At 42.8% G+C, this 15,359-nt stretch overlaps 1 protein-coding gene across 1 annotated transcript in view; it reads left to right on the top strand.

The window, feature by feature from the left end:
* The window catches only part of LOC115371141 (dystrophin-like), a 251,782-nt gene that overhangs the window by 91,875 nt on the left and 144,548 nt on the right, over window positions 1-15,359 (top strand). The window contains 8 exon segments of the mRNA XM_030068315.1: window positions 340-435; window positions 1,633-1,731; window positions 3,706-3,887; window positions 4,826-4,976; window positions 6,724-6,843; window positions 10,825-10,926; window positions 12,440-12,547; window positions 13,648-13,827. Of these exon segments, the coding sequence (XP_029924175.1) occupies window positions 340-435; window positions 1,633-1,731; window positions 3,706-3,887; window positions 4,826-4,976; window positions 6,724-6,843; window positions 10,825-10,926; window positions 12,440-12,547; window positions 13,648-13,827 (1,038 nt within the window).

The raw sequence follows: 15,359 nt of genomic DNA, 5'->3' as shown, positions 1-15,359 counted from the left end.
TGTCAGCACAAGTAATGGCAAACACTAACAGGCTTCTCCTCTCCTCATCTCATCTCTTCTCTATCTTCTCGTCTCTTTCTCTCACCTCTGTTTTCCACTCTACTTATCCCTGCCCCCTCCTTTTCCCTCTCTCAACCATCTCTTGTCCTCCTTTTCACCATCCCCCTCCCCTTATTTTCCCTCCATCCCTGTATCCCTGGCCCTTGATCACTCCCATCATAAATCCATCCATCTTCCCATCCTTTTCTCCATCCATCCTCCCCTTCTTTGGCCTCCTCCTGCATCTATCCATCCCTCCCTCCCTCCCTCCCTCACTCTATCCATCCCCTCCCTCTGTAGTTCCTGACTCCGAGCCAGGAGGAGCTCCAGCGGGGCCTTAGTCCTTTGCCTCCTGGCTCCACCAGCCTGGAGAGCTACCAAGCAGCACTGGAGGAGGTATGATACCACGATGCTGATGCTGATAAAAATAATGATGAACAAAAAATGATGAAAAAGTGTTCCCTCTATTTTTTTTTTGGCTGAGCTAAATACCCTTAACTTGCTACATGGAGCATTTTATTATTAATACATAATTGCCATGTTCATTTAGATTAGTTGTAATAGCATAATTACTGTAAACAGATGAGACCACTGCGGAGATGATGAGCAGCGTCTGCTGGCCTCCACGCTGCATTTTGCATCGTGAGCCACCAGGATGGATTTCATGGGAAATCTGCTTGGTTGCTCTAGGCCATGGTCACACCGGGCACTTTTTTTTTCTCCCACTGAAGTGCAATGCACAGCTCTGAACTTTACTCGTAACAGAGGTAGCGACTCTCAAAGAGGTTGTAGTAGCTGGACAGCTGTCCGAGCTGGCTGACCAGGGCTGGAGAAAAAGGGATAATGATGACAATGAAAATAGAGGATGCAATAGCTCTACTTGCACTTCCGAGGTAGAGGATTTGGAGATGTTTCATATGAAAATGTGGAAAGCTAATGGCACTGACCTGGAAAATGTGGACACCTGTGTGTTCTGCAACGGAGAGATCTACAATTTGGTGCGCTCCAGAGCTCTTCCCCAAAATGACCAAATCCAAAATATGTGCCACCTAGTCTGAAGGAGATGCACCTTTCACCTGCAAACTGTTGAAGTAGCTTTAAAAAAAAAGAGGTACAGACATGTTCAAAAATGCATCCTACAGTATGTGATCAGGGCCTTATGGCACGAAACAGGAAGGGGCCGTTGTTCTTCCAGCACAAACGGAGCTAAATCTGTCAGAGTTTCAGACAATGGCAGATGGTAGAAGGAGCAGAAAGCCGATGGAAAAATCCCTTCCAGCATGTTTATCCTCTTCAGTGAAATGAAAGACACAACAAACGCATATGGAGCGACACCAGGGAGGGAGAGAGGGGGTGCAAGCCTCAGCATCCTCTTTGCAGCAGAAAGCAGTGGGGTTTATGGGAAATGTGGTCTTAAATTATAGGAGACACTAACTCTACCCCTGGCCTGAAATGGAGGCAGCCAGATCGACCTATGGTCTCATTTACAGTAATTATTGTAATTGTATTTGTTGCATCCATGTTTGATATTGTCCTCTTCTTTAAAGCATGCTGTTGTTTTGAATCATATGACTGCAATCTGCTTTTTAAAAGGTGTTGACGTGGCTGCTGTCAGCTGAAGATGGGCTCCAGGCCCAGCCGCCCATCTCCAGCCATGTGGAGGAGGTTAAGGAGCAGTTCCACACACACGAGGTAGGAGCCACAGCAGTGATGTGGTAAATAAAAAAAAAAAGGGCAAACTGTGACCTCCAGTTGGCAATCATCATAAGATAAACAACCTCCAATCTGCACTGAAATCATTGATACTTTCAGAAAATCATTAGGTTTTGTTTGATTGTTTTTTTCCGTCACAGACCTCAAACCTATGTAAATAACCTCCGTTTTATAGAGGTGGGGGAAAATTGATACAGCATAGTATTTATATAATGTTCATTTGATAAATACACATCAAACATTTTTAGCAGGATAACAAAATCATTTTTAATGAATTTTGCTGTAATAGACTTAAATCAAATGAATCAAGTGAAAATTAGATTTTATTCGATAAAGCAGATTTTGATTGTTTTTTCCTTTGGGGACATAATCCACAGTCATGAGGTAATTCATTGCAAGATATGTTATCACAATATTTGGCATTTTGCAAATCATTAGAAATTGCTAGAATGTTGTTTTGTGATACTAACATATCTTAGAGCGCATCTGGTGTTTTCAAATCTTTTCCACCTCCTATATAAGATGAATTTATGAAATTTTAAGATTTATGGCAGCCTTTACTGGACAGAGTTTGGCTCGCTTGCATATTCCAGCTGCCATGTCAATGCCCTTTATGTAGAAATAAGAAGCACTGACAGAAGAAAAATATATGAATAACCTCCATAAACATGACTTCAGTGGGATGCTGAAGTGACCGGTCATTTTGCAGCGGTAACAATCGACCTTGATCTGCGGTGGTGGCAGTGTTAATAAGACAGCTTCCTCTCCTCACAGTACAACAGCTACCGTATTTAATTTTAGTACCATAGACCATATGCGCATTGGTCAATCAAAATGCTGTAATTTATTTCAAGTGCACTTCATACAGAAGAGGTGCCATACACCTTGCACAGACGCTGGGATCAATAGCCATCATCTCTGCTCCACCGTTATGAGGCCGAGAAAAAGACCTGATATAAACACATTATGTCCAGTAACTGGGAAAATGGTGTAGTTAAAGAAAATAATGACCCTTCCTCCGTGACACTGGATGCAGGGCATGAAGGGAATGGGAGCAACAGGAGAAAAAAACCCTAGATCACTATAATTATAGGCAACCAAAAGTAAGGAGTGTAAAGGTCGGGTTGCCCTTTGAGCCCTTAACTATTCCTTCACAGCAAATTTTTCAGTGATAAAAAGTGGTGATTTTTCAGTGACAGTTATTTTGAGTTGAAAAGAGGCGTTTTTGTACTCAGTATTGATGTATCTATGCATGGATGCATTTATATACAGCAGATCACCATAGTCAAAAATGTAGCCTCAATAAATCCTTTTAATTTCAACTTTTTAACCCGATTTTGTATGTGAGGTGTAATGGAAAGGTGTTCATCAATCAAAAATCCCAAGTATTTTGAAGTAGAAACAGCCTCAGTTTGTTTACCTTGAGAGGAAACAGCACTCTAATTCAAAGAGATCTTCCTAGGGTTTGAGAAGACCATGATTTTTTTTTTAGTTTTAGTCGGCAAAGCTGCATTAAGTGGATGCATTTTGAAACTATGTCTTCCCACCAACCTTCCCACCAAGTTTTGTGCAAATGCATAGTTTTTCAGTAATCCTGCAGACAGACAGACGTGTAGACGGACAAAGGTCATCACATAACCCCTTGCTGGAGGTCTCACCTCCTTGGTGGAAAGGTAATTAACTCTGCAGGGTGTGACATAGCTCTGATAATGAGGTAAATTAACAGTCACATTTTGCTGTGAGACTCTGTGAACTATCATATAAAAGCAAAGTGCTCAGAAAAAATGGAAATGGAGCCAAACACAGCAGTGAAAGGGCTTTTGGAGAACAATTAAAGTGAGCAGAGAGGGTCATTCAGTGGTGAGAGGGTGATGTCAGGCATTGCACTTTGTCTTTTTGGAGTAATTGAGGAGAGAAGTGGTGAATAATACGTGTCGGCGTGTCTCTCGTCAGGGATACATGGTGGAGCTGACTTCCCACCAGGGCAGCGTGGGGCGAGTCCTGCGGGCTGGTGCCGCCCTGCTGGGGGAGGGGCATCTGGGCGAGGAGGAGGAGACAGAGGTGCGGGAGCAGATGAACCTCCTGAACTCACGGTGGGAGCACCTGAGGGTGGCCAGCATGGAGAGACAGAGCAGGTAGATACACACTCACACACACAAATATCATCATGCATCTGTCTTAATGGGTTTTATAGAATTTAAATGTTAAACGTGTCGTCGAGTTGTATTAAGAGGCTGAATCTGACTCGACTGAAGAATTTCTGAGTCTTGTACAGCCTTAATCACTACAAGAGCCTTTCATAAACACAGAAAACAGCGGCTTTCCTGAATATGTTTAAACCAATGATAGCTGACACGGAGTGAAATTTAATTAACTCCTCCGCCATCATCTTTGGTAATCTTGTTGATTCAAGACATCTCAGCACAAACATGTGGAGACATGGCCTGGACTACCAAATATCACTTAAATCAGACAGCCAAGGTGTGCTAAACTAAAACAGACAGGTCCACACACACACACACACACACACACACACACACACACAAAAAAAATGCATTTGCAAAGATGTCTTCTCGTGTCCTTTAATGAGTTTTGGCACAGCCAGGGGGACAAATGCACAAATGTTTTGGCCGAAGCCGCCTTATGCTGTCGTGTAACGCGGGCCTCTTTGTTTTTAGCTTCCTGTGATTTTCATGGGATTCACGCACCTGTCCAAGTCTCTCCAAGTCTTTAAGTATGTCAGCGTTGTCCTCAGTTTGTCTGTGTAATTCTGTAGCACTGATGCAGAATAAATGGAGGCTGCGGGCCTTCTGTGTTTACTGTTGTGATGAGTGCAAATTAAATCTTGGGGCGCCAGAGCAGCTTAGTGGTTAGAGATACCATCCTTCATCTGCCCTGCTGGAAGGTCTTTCACCTCTGACCTGTGGAGCGAGGACAAGAGAAAAAAGACTATTCTACATCCCCATATCCCTATCACTCACTTTAAAGTAAGAGCGACACATTTTAGTGGCTACCAGTGCAATTTCATCAAGTTATTAACAGTTCAAAATCTGTGATCCCTCTCACTTCCCAGACTTCATGAGGTCCTGATGGACCTGCAGCATCAGCAGCTGAAGCAGCTCACCGATTGGTTGGACGTGACGGAAGCACGGATTAAGAGGATGGGGGCTCAACCGCTGGGCCCCGACCTGGAAGACGTCAAGCACCAAGTGGAAGAGCACAAGGTAGGTTGCTGTTTCTCTTTGGAGGAATGGTGTGGCTCAATCTAGTGAGTTTCTAGGTGCTGTGTGTTGCATCGAGCGGGGAGTTTGTCCTTCAACCAGGATGCCGAGACAACAGCATCCACCCTGCTAAGATGTCTGTCAGCAAGACACCAAGGCTATATTCACACCTATCATGTTTGGAGCAATTCAATCAAACTCTAGTGTGTTTACTCCTTTATGTTGGTCTATAGTGAAAACAGTGGAGTTTTGAAATGGCATTTGAACAAATGAAATAACTGCACTGAGGTGCCTGAGAATGTGAGTCTCCGTCCTCCTCCCAGAAAACTGTGACATTGTTAGGAGTGAGAACACAATCCAAACCACTCACAGGAAAGGACCCGCTCATTATTTGACCAAAACCAGATGGATGCTGACAGCAGTTCTCCTTGCTTGGAAAGCTTAAGCCGAACAAAATGACCTGCAGGCTGGACCCGTGCTCCTGCTCAGCTCTACAAGCCTGCAACAAAGTAAACTTTTCCTGTCTGATCGCACCGTGAATCCCAATCACGATGAAGGGTGCTGTTTTTGTAGCTGAGGCTGACCTCTGACCTCCGTGTGGGGACGGGGTAACTACTGAGGCGGTAATGACAGCATAAACAGCAAAGTGTACCGCTGAGCTTGGACAGCCAAATCCAATAGCTGCTGCATACTGTATCGCTCTGTGTGGTTACTAGGTGAGAAGTGGGTTGTGGGCTTGAGCTGTTTAGACATTGCTGAGATGCCACACGTCCTGCTTTGTTAGACTCTGACAATTTTGATTGGTCAGATTATGCTGAAGTGACGTTTGGTGCCAGTTAGGCCTCTTCCACGTCTCCTTCAAGGATCCACAGGATTTGAACTGAACCGGTGATGGAACTGTTAACCTTTCATTATTAAAACCTGCTCAGAAATTCATAGCTTCCACACCTACAAACACAGAAAAGTAGACCATGGTAATGTTTTTGTATGTGTGTGTGTGTGTGTGTGTGTGTGTGTGTGTGTTTGAGGTCACACTTTTCAATAAATCATTTTGCAGCCAATTCCACCGCTGCACACCACAAACCTCGTTTTGACTGGGATTGCAACCAGTGGAGAAATCATACATCATTTTGTGAAACTGGGAGCTCTCACAAAAGCTGTGGAAATTGAATCCCGTGTCAACCAGGGGGGCTCTTAACGACATGATCACTTTTTCTTTCTCTTTTTTTTTTCCCCCTCGTGCACTATGAGAGTTTTACCTCTTTGCCGATCCCTGCTTTGTTGCCAGTCTGCAAAACAAATACGGCAGGCAGCTGCATTTATGATTAAATTAGACGAGATTGCAATTTTTGCTCTTCACTGTTTGATTGTTTTTACTCTCTCTCACAGTGATGGCTATTCTACTAAACGACAAAACCATGAAGACAGGGGCAACTTTAATTCAACTTTCATGGTCTGACATGAACGAAATGACAGTTAAGGATTATACGGCGGTTGATGTGCGACTCTGGGGACTGCTTCGTCATTTGTGGGAGGCGATTTGTTTCCTGTAGGCTTGTTTACTCGTATTGACGGCCACCCGGTGCTGAAGGAATGTAGCTGAGACATTTTACTGCTCTGAACTCCTGTGGTCTTACAGGAAACCACTGTTATTTAGCTTCTGCTGCTGCAAGCCATGCTCTATCATTAGCGTTCCATCATTTAAACTGGTTTGTGTGTGTGTGTGTGTGTGTGTGTGTGTGTGTTGCAGCTCTTGCAGGAGGACCTGGAGCTAGAGCAGGTGAGGGTGAACTCCCTGACCCACATGGTGGTGGTGGTGGACGAGAGCAGCGGGGACAGCGCCACCGCTGCCTTGGAGAGCAAACTGCAGGTAGGGATAACCACACACACACACACATACACACGCACACACACACACCCACACTAACACAAATGTGTATTAGCACTGCGCACATCGCAATTTGCTGATGTGTGCAGTGTTGAGTGTTTGAACATTCGTGGGAAGACAAATACCTTGTGGGCTAATTTACTTTAGAGTTTTCTTTTTTTTTAATGTTATTAGAGTCTCTTTCTCTTCCCCTCTCCCTCTCTCCCTCTCTCTCTCTCTCTCTCCACCCACTCTTTCCCTCATTCTCTCTTCCTCACTCTCTCAGTGGGAGTGGGCTCAGCAGACTACAGCGTCAGTGTTTCTCGGGGAAAACAGATTGAACAGGAGATAGTTTTGTCTTTGGTGTTGTGCAGTAATTAGACCTCGCTAGCAAAATGAGATTGCTTGTGTATGAATGTGGGTGTCTCTGTGTGAGCGCGCGCGCGTGTTTGTGTGTGTATGTGCATGCGCGCATACCCGAGATGTGTACTTACGCTTGCATGGCTACTTTAATGCACGCTGGCATGCCGCCGTTGGATGTGGTTTTGTGTGTGTGTGTGTGTGCGCGTACAGTGTGTGTGTAGCAACTCTCGCCCGCTGCTGTTTTTGTTTACTCTATAAGTTATCATCACACAGGATCCAGCCAGGAGCCAGACTTTGCTGCCTGTTTGTGTAGTTAATTCTCCATGCTTGTCTTAGTCTGTGATGTATGGGCTTTAGTTCCCCTTGTTAACTCCCTTACGCTGCAAAGAGTAAAGCTCAAATTTATTAAAACAGCCACTACCAATATTCACAGCTTTCTGACGCACAACTCTTCAGTGCTATTGAAGCGCTGTCACTTTGCTGCCGGCTTTATCGTCAAATGAAGTGTCAGGAGTTGTTTTATCACCACCAGCTCCAGGCCGCTGACCTCCGACCTCCCTATTAACAGGAGCAAGCGCAAAGAATACTGACCCGCATGAATCAGTAATCACTGCGTTAAAGGAGTACTTGACCCAAAACTACTCTGTATTTTGTGTGATAAGTATATCAGTTTGGGATGTACTGAACTGTTGAGACCTGGATCAAACTAAACTAGGCAAAAAAAGTTCTGCACCGCTTTTTCAGTCTATAATTTCTCCCCTTTATTTATACCCAATAGCGTTGTATCTTATACCGTTGTAAAGCCTGATTCGTCCTCTTTCCAATGAGATACAACTTGTAAGGATCCTGCATTCAGTGTCCTTTCAGTCAATCAAAATTCCCTTCAATGTTCTTCTGTTGGTAATGTAAATTGCACTCACAGGTGTACCTAACTGGCACTTAATTGACAGCATATGGCAAAATGAGAAAATGAATAAAATATTGTGCTTCCCACCTGTTTAGCTGTGTTGCCTCATCCTTACAGTTATACCTTATTGTAAAGGGGACTGGTACTCCAACAGTATAACTCACAAATCCAATTGGTCTGATCACAGGGGAGAAATGATCAACTGAAAACACACTTACAAGTTGTATCTCATTGGAAAGAGGACGATTCAGGCTTTACAACGGTATAAGATACAACACTATTGGGTATAAATAAAGGGGAGAAATTATAGACTGAAAAAGCGGTGCAGAACTTTTTTTGCCTAATTTACATGAGTGATGTTATGAATCAGAAGTTTTCATATCCCTGTTGCTGCTGTTTTGCCAAAGTCACCAATCGACTCCACTCAAACAGAAATGGCTATAGCTTTTGGAGCCTTTGATTTTCGGTGAGGTGTGTATTTTGGGTGAAGTATTCCTTTAAATGGGTCATTTCGTGGGTTTTATTATGACATGATGAGCTACAGTTGACTGTGAAAGCCTCAAAAACATTTCCCCCACCCTTGTTAAGTTTGTCTCTTCAAGATTCTAGGCTGAGATAGTAAAAAAAAAAAAAAAAAAAAAAAAAAAATTATGTGCTGATTTTTTTTTACGAAACAAGAAAAAAATCTATCCCAGATTGTGGCTTTAAGAGCAACCTGAATTTTCTCTAAATTTATCATTGTCATGCGAAATGTCACCACAGCCACTGGTGTTTTGTTCTGGAGCTTCTGCATGCTACTTTGCATTTGCATACCATTACATCTCCCCCTCTGTGTTTTTGACAAGTAACTTACCAGGCTGCCGGAGGAGTGTGTTTTTTTTTTTTTTCCCAGGTGAATTCAAAGTTCATTGCTTATCATATTAAGATCATAATACAAGTGGGAGGGCTAATGGAGGGAGAGGAGGTGTTTGGACAGGAAAGTGAGCTGGATGGGACGGCAGTTGATGAAATACATGAACAGGAAGTGCAAAAATGTGGATTATCCGTGTGCAACCGATATTCCCGCCTGGGGACAAAAATCTTTGCAGAGCTGTAGGTAAAAGTATGTTCCACTGTACAGAAAGCTGATTAGCTGAATATGAAATCTCTCCTCTCAAACTTTTGCCTTAAACTCCTTCTTAAAAAAAAAAAAAAAATGTTGCATGAATATATTAATAACACAACGCTAGAGCAAGTATTTTGAATTATTCACCATGTCATATTAAGCAATTACAGTGCTGAATTCACATTATTGCACACCATGGAAGGTATAATCACATCAAATACCAGAGGGTAGTGGCTAGCTTTCACTCGCTTTTTAGCAACAAGGCATTTTTTTTCTTTTTTTTTAATGTTGTTTCCTGAAGTGTCAGGCTTTTTGGACTTTCCTAAACAGAAGATAAGCGAGATAAATAGAGATGAGAGAACAGTGTGTGCCAGAATGTAGAAATGCAAATTTAAGGTGCCTTCCCTGGATCCTCTGTCTCTTGGATTAATTACAGGCCATTCATCTCAGGATTAACCTGCTGAGACTCTCTCTCTCTCTCTCTCTCTCTCTCTCTCTCTCTCTCTCTCTCTCTCTCTCCCTCTCTCTCTTTCTCACTCACTCTCTCCTTGTGTCTCTCCCCCCTTGTCTCTTTCTCTCTTTCCATCTCACTTCATTTTCTTTTCCTCTTTTTGCCTCATTCTCTCTCTCACTCTCTCTCTCTCCCTCCCTCTCTCTCTCTCGCTCTGACACTCTGATGACTTTGTTCAGTGTTTTGTCTTTGCTAGTTAAATGGAACGGAAGAAGGTCTCAACCATTTTACTCAGCTTACAGCAAGCTGCCAATACTCCAATACAATGGAGACAAAAAGTAGACTTATAGAGCTCACAGCCTCTGTGTGTGTGTGTGTGTGTGTGTGTGTGTGTGTGTGTGTGTGTGTGTCAGTCCTCCTGTGTACTTTAACAAGATTCACCTCTCTCTTTGTTGCACATTGTGCAGTCAAAGTTTTAGAAGCACAAACTAGTAAGTTACATAGTTTTGCCATTTAGGTTTGTCAGGTTTGAATATTCTTTATGAGGCAATAAATATTTACATTGACATTTTCTGTCGTATTTGCATTGCATTTTCTGTATGGGAAATACTCTGCATGGTACTGACCCAAGCTTTTCTCATGTAACCTTATTAATAAATAAATAAATAAATAATAATAAAAAGGCTAAAAACAATTGCAATGCATTTAATTAATACAGTGATCCACTCTTTGTCACAAGAAACAATTTGAAACACTCACTACAGACTTTTTTCTTTATTTTGTGTAGACAGTGGGCTATTTTTGTGGACTTGCCCTTTACAGGGAAACTTTCTTCCTCTCTCCTCTGAGTTCCTTGCCCCCACACAATCATGATTAGCTCCGTCCCTCTGGGAGAAGGAGGAATGTGTTTCAAACCCCATTTTTGGCAGCTAAGAAATTAAAGCGGCGAGTGAAATTCTGAATCTATTAGCTTTTGAGGCAAGGTGATGAAACTGTTTTAGTCCCCGTGGCGAAATATTCGGAAATAATTTTTGTGTTAATGTAGACATGAATAGTTGATTCAAATGTATTTGTGTGTGCGTGTGTGTGCGTGTGTGTGTGTGTGTGTGCGTGTGTGTGTGTGTGTGTGTGTGTGTGTGTGTGTGTGTGTGTGTGCAGGTGTTAGGTGACCGCTGGGCAGCCATATGCAAATGGACAGAGGAACGCTGGATTCTGCTTCAGGAGATACTGCTGAAATGGCAGCACTTTACCAATGAACAGGTAAGGGCACATAAGTCTGTGTGTGTGTGTGTGTGTGTGTGTGTGTGTGTAGCAATGTGGATGCCTAACTTCAACCTGTCCCGTGTAAACACTCAACATCTCTGTGTCAGCTGGGTTAGGGTTAGGGTTTGGGTTGGATATTAAGTCGACAGATATTAATTGAACTGAGAAGTGATACTACGATGAATATTAACACCTGACACTCCAAATAAAGTGCGTTAGATTCTAAGCTGATACGGTTTCATATTAACATTGGACAGTCCGAATAAAGTGTTACCTATAAAATTGCTTTGCTGCACTCTTTGCATCCTTTATTAAGATCCGCGCATTTAATTTCAACTACAGCGGCCACTGTAACGGAAATTAAATGTGTCATTATGTTTGATTTGCCAATGATGTATGGTTAATAATTGCAGAAACTAAAATCACAATATCCGATTGAACCTGATTAACTGATTGGCCCTAATTAAAGGCCCAAACCAGACCGGTGGTGTGGACACTCTTAGAGTCGAGGTTATATTTAGGTTAGGGTCCGCCTGTACTGGTGTGGGCTGATGTTAGGATGTGGGAAAATGTAGTAATATATGAACTCATGCCTCTGTGTATATATGGCTATCCATTATAAAATGTTCTGTATCCCTTTTGGAAAAAAAGTCACTTCCAAAAGTCCTTGATTCAGTGTCTTTTTAGTAAAATATTAAAGATCCTGTCTGCAGCACCCTGAAATTGGTGTGTTGCATAGAGAATCAATCACATCAGTAAGCATCAGTAACACTTTTAAGAGCCTGTGTATATACATATTTACGCTGTATCCGTACCTAATATGCTCAAGATTTCAGACTGGGGGCTTCAGGGGCCAATTTGATGAAGCATGATTACTCAGTTACTCAGATAACTCCAAAAATTCATCATGAAATAACCTCGCCAGTGTGTTTCATAATGAGGGATCATTGGCTGGAATGGCTTCAAGACATCCATAAGAGCCAGAACCCAAATTTAATTTGATTAATTATTCAAAACATCAGGAAATACATTGAATTCAATTTTCCCTGTTCTCTGGCTAACTGCTTCTTCAAGTACCACCCCGGGCTTTGATTCAGAATTAACTGTCCGGGTGCTGATAACAGAAAATATTCAGTATGCAATGTAATCCCCAGTGAGGCAGAGATGCTGTCACAGACAATAGGCCGCTGTGAGCTTTTCACCGGCCTTCGGAGGCTGCTGCAGCGAGGAGCTGTCTGTACAAATAGGAGACAATGGCCTCAAGTGCGTCGTCTTTTACATGATAAGCAACGATTTCTTCCTCCTCTCGCTCCGTCTCTTCGCTGTCCTCCTCCCCTCCGACCCTCTTTCACCCCGATTCTTCTCCTCTTCCCGTTCCGTCCCTGCTCTGCTTGTTCCCTCCCTTCTCTAATCTCTCCCGCTTTTCTTTTCTCCACACTCCCCTCCTTTTCTTTGCTTTCTTTTTCCTCCCTATCTTTCTCTCTGGCTTCCTTTCCTCCCCTCCCGTCAGTGTTTGTTTGACTCCTGGCTGACCCAGAAGGAGGAGCTGGTTCGCTCCATCAAGACCTCCAACCTGAAGGACCAGGCAGAGATGGTTGCCTGCCTCCGCCGGCTGGCTGTGAGTCTCCCTGCAGCACAACAAGCTCTCACTTTTAGTCACCAAATTGGAAAAATGAACAGGAGGCTATTTTGGTACATGCCATGTTTTCAGAGCACTATACACTGAACCGCTTTTTCACCTACAAGTCCTTTTGCCTGGTGGAAATCAGATACTTTTGGTTTGTTTTCTGTTGTGTGCAATTTAGTTTAACACTGCACCGATATAGGTGGTTACATCATTACAAATGCATAAAATCCACAGAACTTAATTTGAAATTTTAGTGGACATCCCAGGATTTCCAGAGATACCAAATATGTCCTACAATTTAGCAGAAAATGTGTATAAAATAGTGTATGCAACATCTAGATCATTTATTTTTAATGCAACAGTGCAGCCATAAAAAAATGTGGCATCTTGGTTTTGAATATTTTACTGAACATAAGTGCGATGTAGCTTCTAGTGTTGCAACCAGCAGATGCAGAATATAGATGTGCTGTGGTGGTAAATATAGAAAAAATATATCTATATTTTGTAACTTTGAAGCTACTTGCTATAAGGGGAAATTGAAGGCAAAATCAGAGTTCAAGGGGTAAAGCAAAGCAGAAAAAAAAATACAACCTTTGCTGTGAGGCAGAAAGGAGCAGGGCTGGAAAGAGTCCTTCAGTCGTTGGTCAGAAATATATAGCACTGGAAAATATAAACAAACCTTTTGAAAGTGTGCACAGAATTCATGGGATTCAGCTGAGCACAGACAACATGAAGCCGCTATCACAGTCCTGTTAGGTGAGATCAAAGCAAACACCAAAACACATCTTGTTTCGGTGTTTCTACCAAACACATTGAGAGGATGTTGCTCAGTATGAACACTTGTTAAAGCTTTGGGCTGCCAATGTGTTGATCTTTACATAGACAACGTGCAGCAATCAGAAGTCAGTGTGACCTGACTTATGTTTGGTTCACCGTGCTTCTCGGAAGTATCCTTAGACGAAACACACCACAACTGGACTAAATAATGCATATGTGAAAGCACCCATGTTCTGTGAATGCACCAGCACATGTTTGTTAGCTGTGTATATGTGTGTCTAGTTATTTATGTGTGTGTGTGTGTGTCCGAGCAGACGGTGAAGGGGGACCTGGAGGCGAAGCGTCCCACCATGGACAAGCTGTGCTCCATGAGCCAGGACCTGCTCTCGAGTGTCAAGAACAAGGAGGTGGCCAACAAACTGGAGGCCAGATTGGACAGCTTCGCCCAGCGCTGGGACCGACTGGTCCAGAGCCTGGAGATGAGCAGCTCCCAGGTACACACACACACACACACACACACACACACACACACACACACACACGCACACAATTCAAAATTCAATAATTTATTCATTAGTGTTCTCCCATATCGACAAGGGTGCTCTGAATTTGTCTCAATGTGCTCAGAATAAACAAAAGATAAGGCACTACCCACTGATATATACAACAAAACTGATCAATAAATATGACACACACATAAATATGAGCCCAAACTCTGAAACACAGATTATGTGTTGCAAAAACAGAAATATAAAGGTCACATTCTTCCCCCACAAAGAAAGTTTAAATTACACTAACATGATCTTAATTAAAATAAAATAAAAAAAAAAAAACAGTTTTTTAGGGAATGGATAACTGTAGCAAAGTAAGACAGTTTGGAAAGGCTGGATCAAGGTTCATGTTAAAGACAGGGATCTAAAACACTGGTTAAAGACGCCATGAAAGGTTTGTTATTGGTTGGTTGAGTTGACTGTTGCTAAAATTAATAATTAAATAAGAGATTATGTGTTTTGAAGATTATGCTCCCAAACAATAAAGGGATTATGTGATGACAGGATGAATTGGACACTAACTACATGTGTGCGGCACATGGAAAATGAGCTAATGGGTAAGTTTAATCACATGGAAGTGCTCAGATTGAGGTTAACACAAGGTTTTCATGGCTAAATAACAAGAAGCTCCCTGAGAATGAACACAGGCAGCACTGAAACCTTCCTCACATGATCTGTGAGCTGAGGCCTGGTCCACCCATGCACCATCTTGACCTGCACTCCTTACTTTCCACTGTGTTACCTCAGTGTCCGGCAACTTCCTGTTTCTAGTCATGCCCTTGTCACAAAATGCTTTTAAGATGGGCTCTACTCGCCTCGACCCTTCTCGCTTTTTTTTTTTTTTTTTTTTTTTTTTTGGTTTTCCATTGTGGAAAAGTTTAGGTTCCAAGCGAGCTGAGCAGATACTAAAAGGTGATGTGAAAACACTGCAGACCACTGATTATGTCAGAGAAACTGAACAGGTTGCTGCTTGCAACCGGGAAGCAGCCGTTTCAACTTGCTCTTGCTGATTTATTTAAAAAAATAAAACATTTGTGGGGAGAAAAAAACTAGTCAACACACTCCCAAGTGACCATCAGGGCTTCGCTATGAGGGGAAATACAAAATCCACAAACATGGTACCAAAAGTGAGCAGAGTCCAGGTGAGTGGAGCCGACACCATGTAATGGCAAAACGCCATACGTTTTCGTACATGGAGCATGTTATTTGCATTTCACGAAATTTCAAAAAACTGGGGTGAAAAAAGTAAAATCCAAAGGAAGACCCGACAAGTCCAACACGCGCGCCGCCTCAGGTCAGGCACTGTGATGAAGCTGAGTGCTGGCGGCTCTAAGCCATCATCCTGAGGGACAGACAGAGGGAAATGAATTGGCTGGGTGAGAGGGGTCAGTGAACACCTACAGAGGTTTACACCGCGTGGAGAAGAAAGAGCAGGCTCAGGGAGCGCGGAGGCTTGTAGCCAGGGTTTTTTTTTT

Source organism: Myripristis murdjan, chromosome 2 (assembly GCF_902150065.1).
Source record: "Myripristis murdjan chromosome 2, fMyrMur1.1, whole genome shotgun sequence".
NCBI classification, from domain to species: domain Eukaryota; kingdom Metazoa; phylum Chordata; class Actinopteri; order Holocentriformes; family Holocentridae; genus Myripristis; species Myripristis murdjan.
Note: the sequence above shows the minus strand (reverse complement) of the source record. Positions and strands in the feature narration are given on the sequence as shown.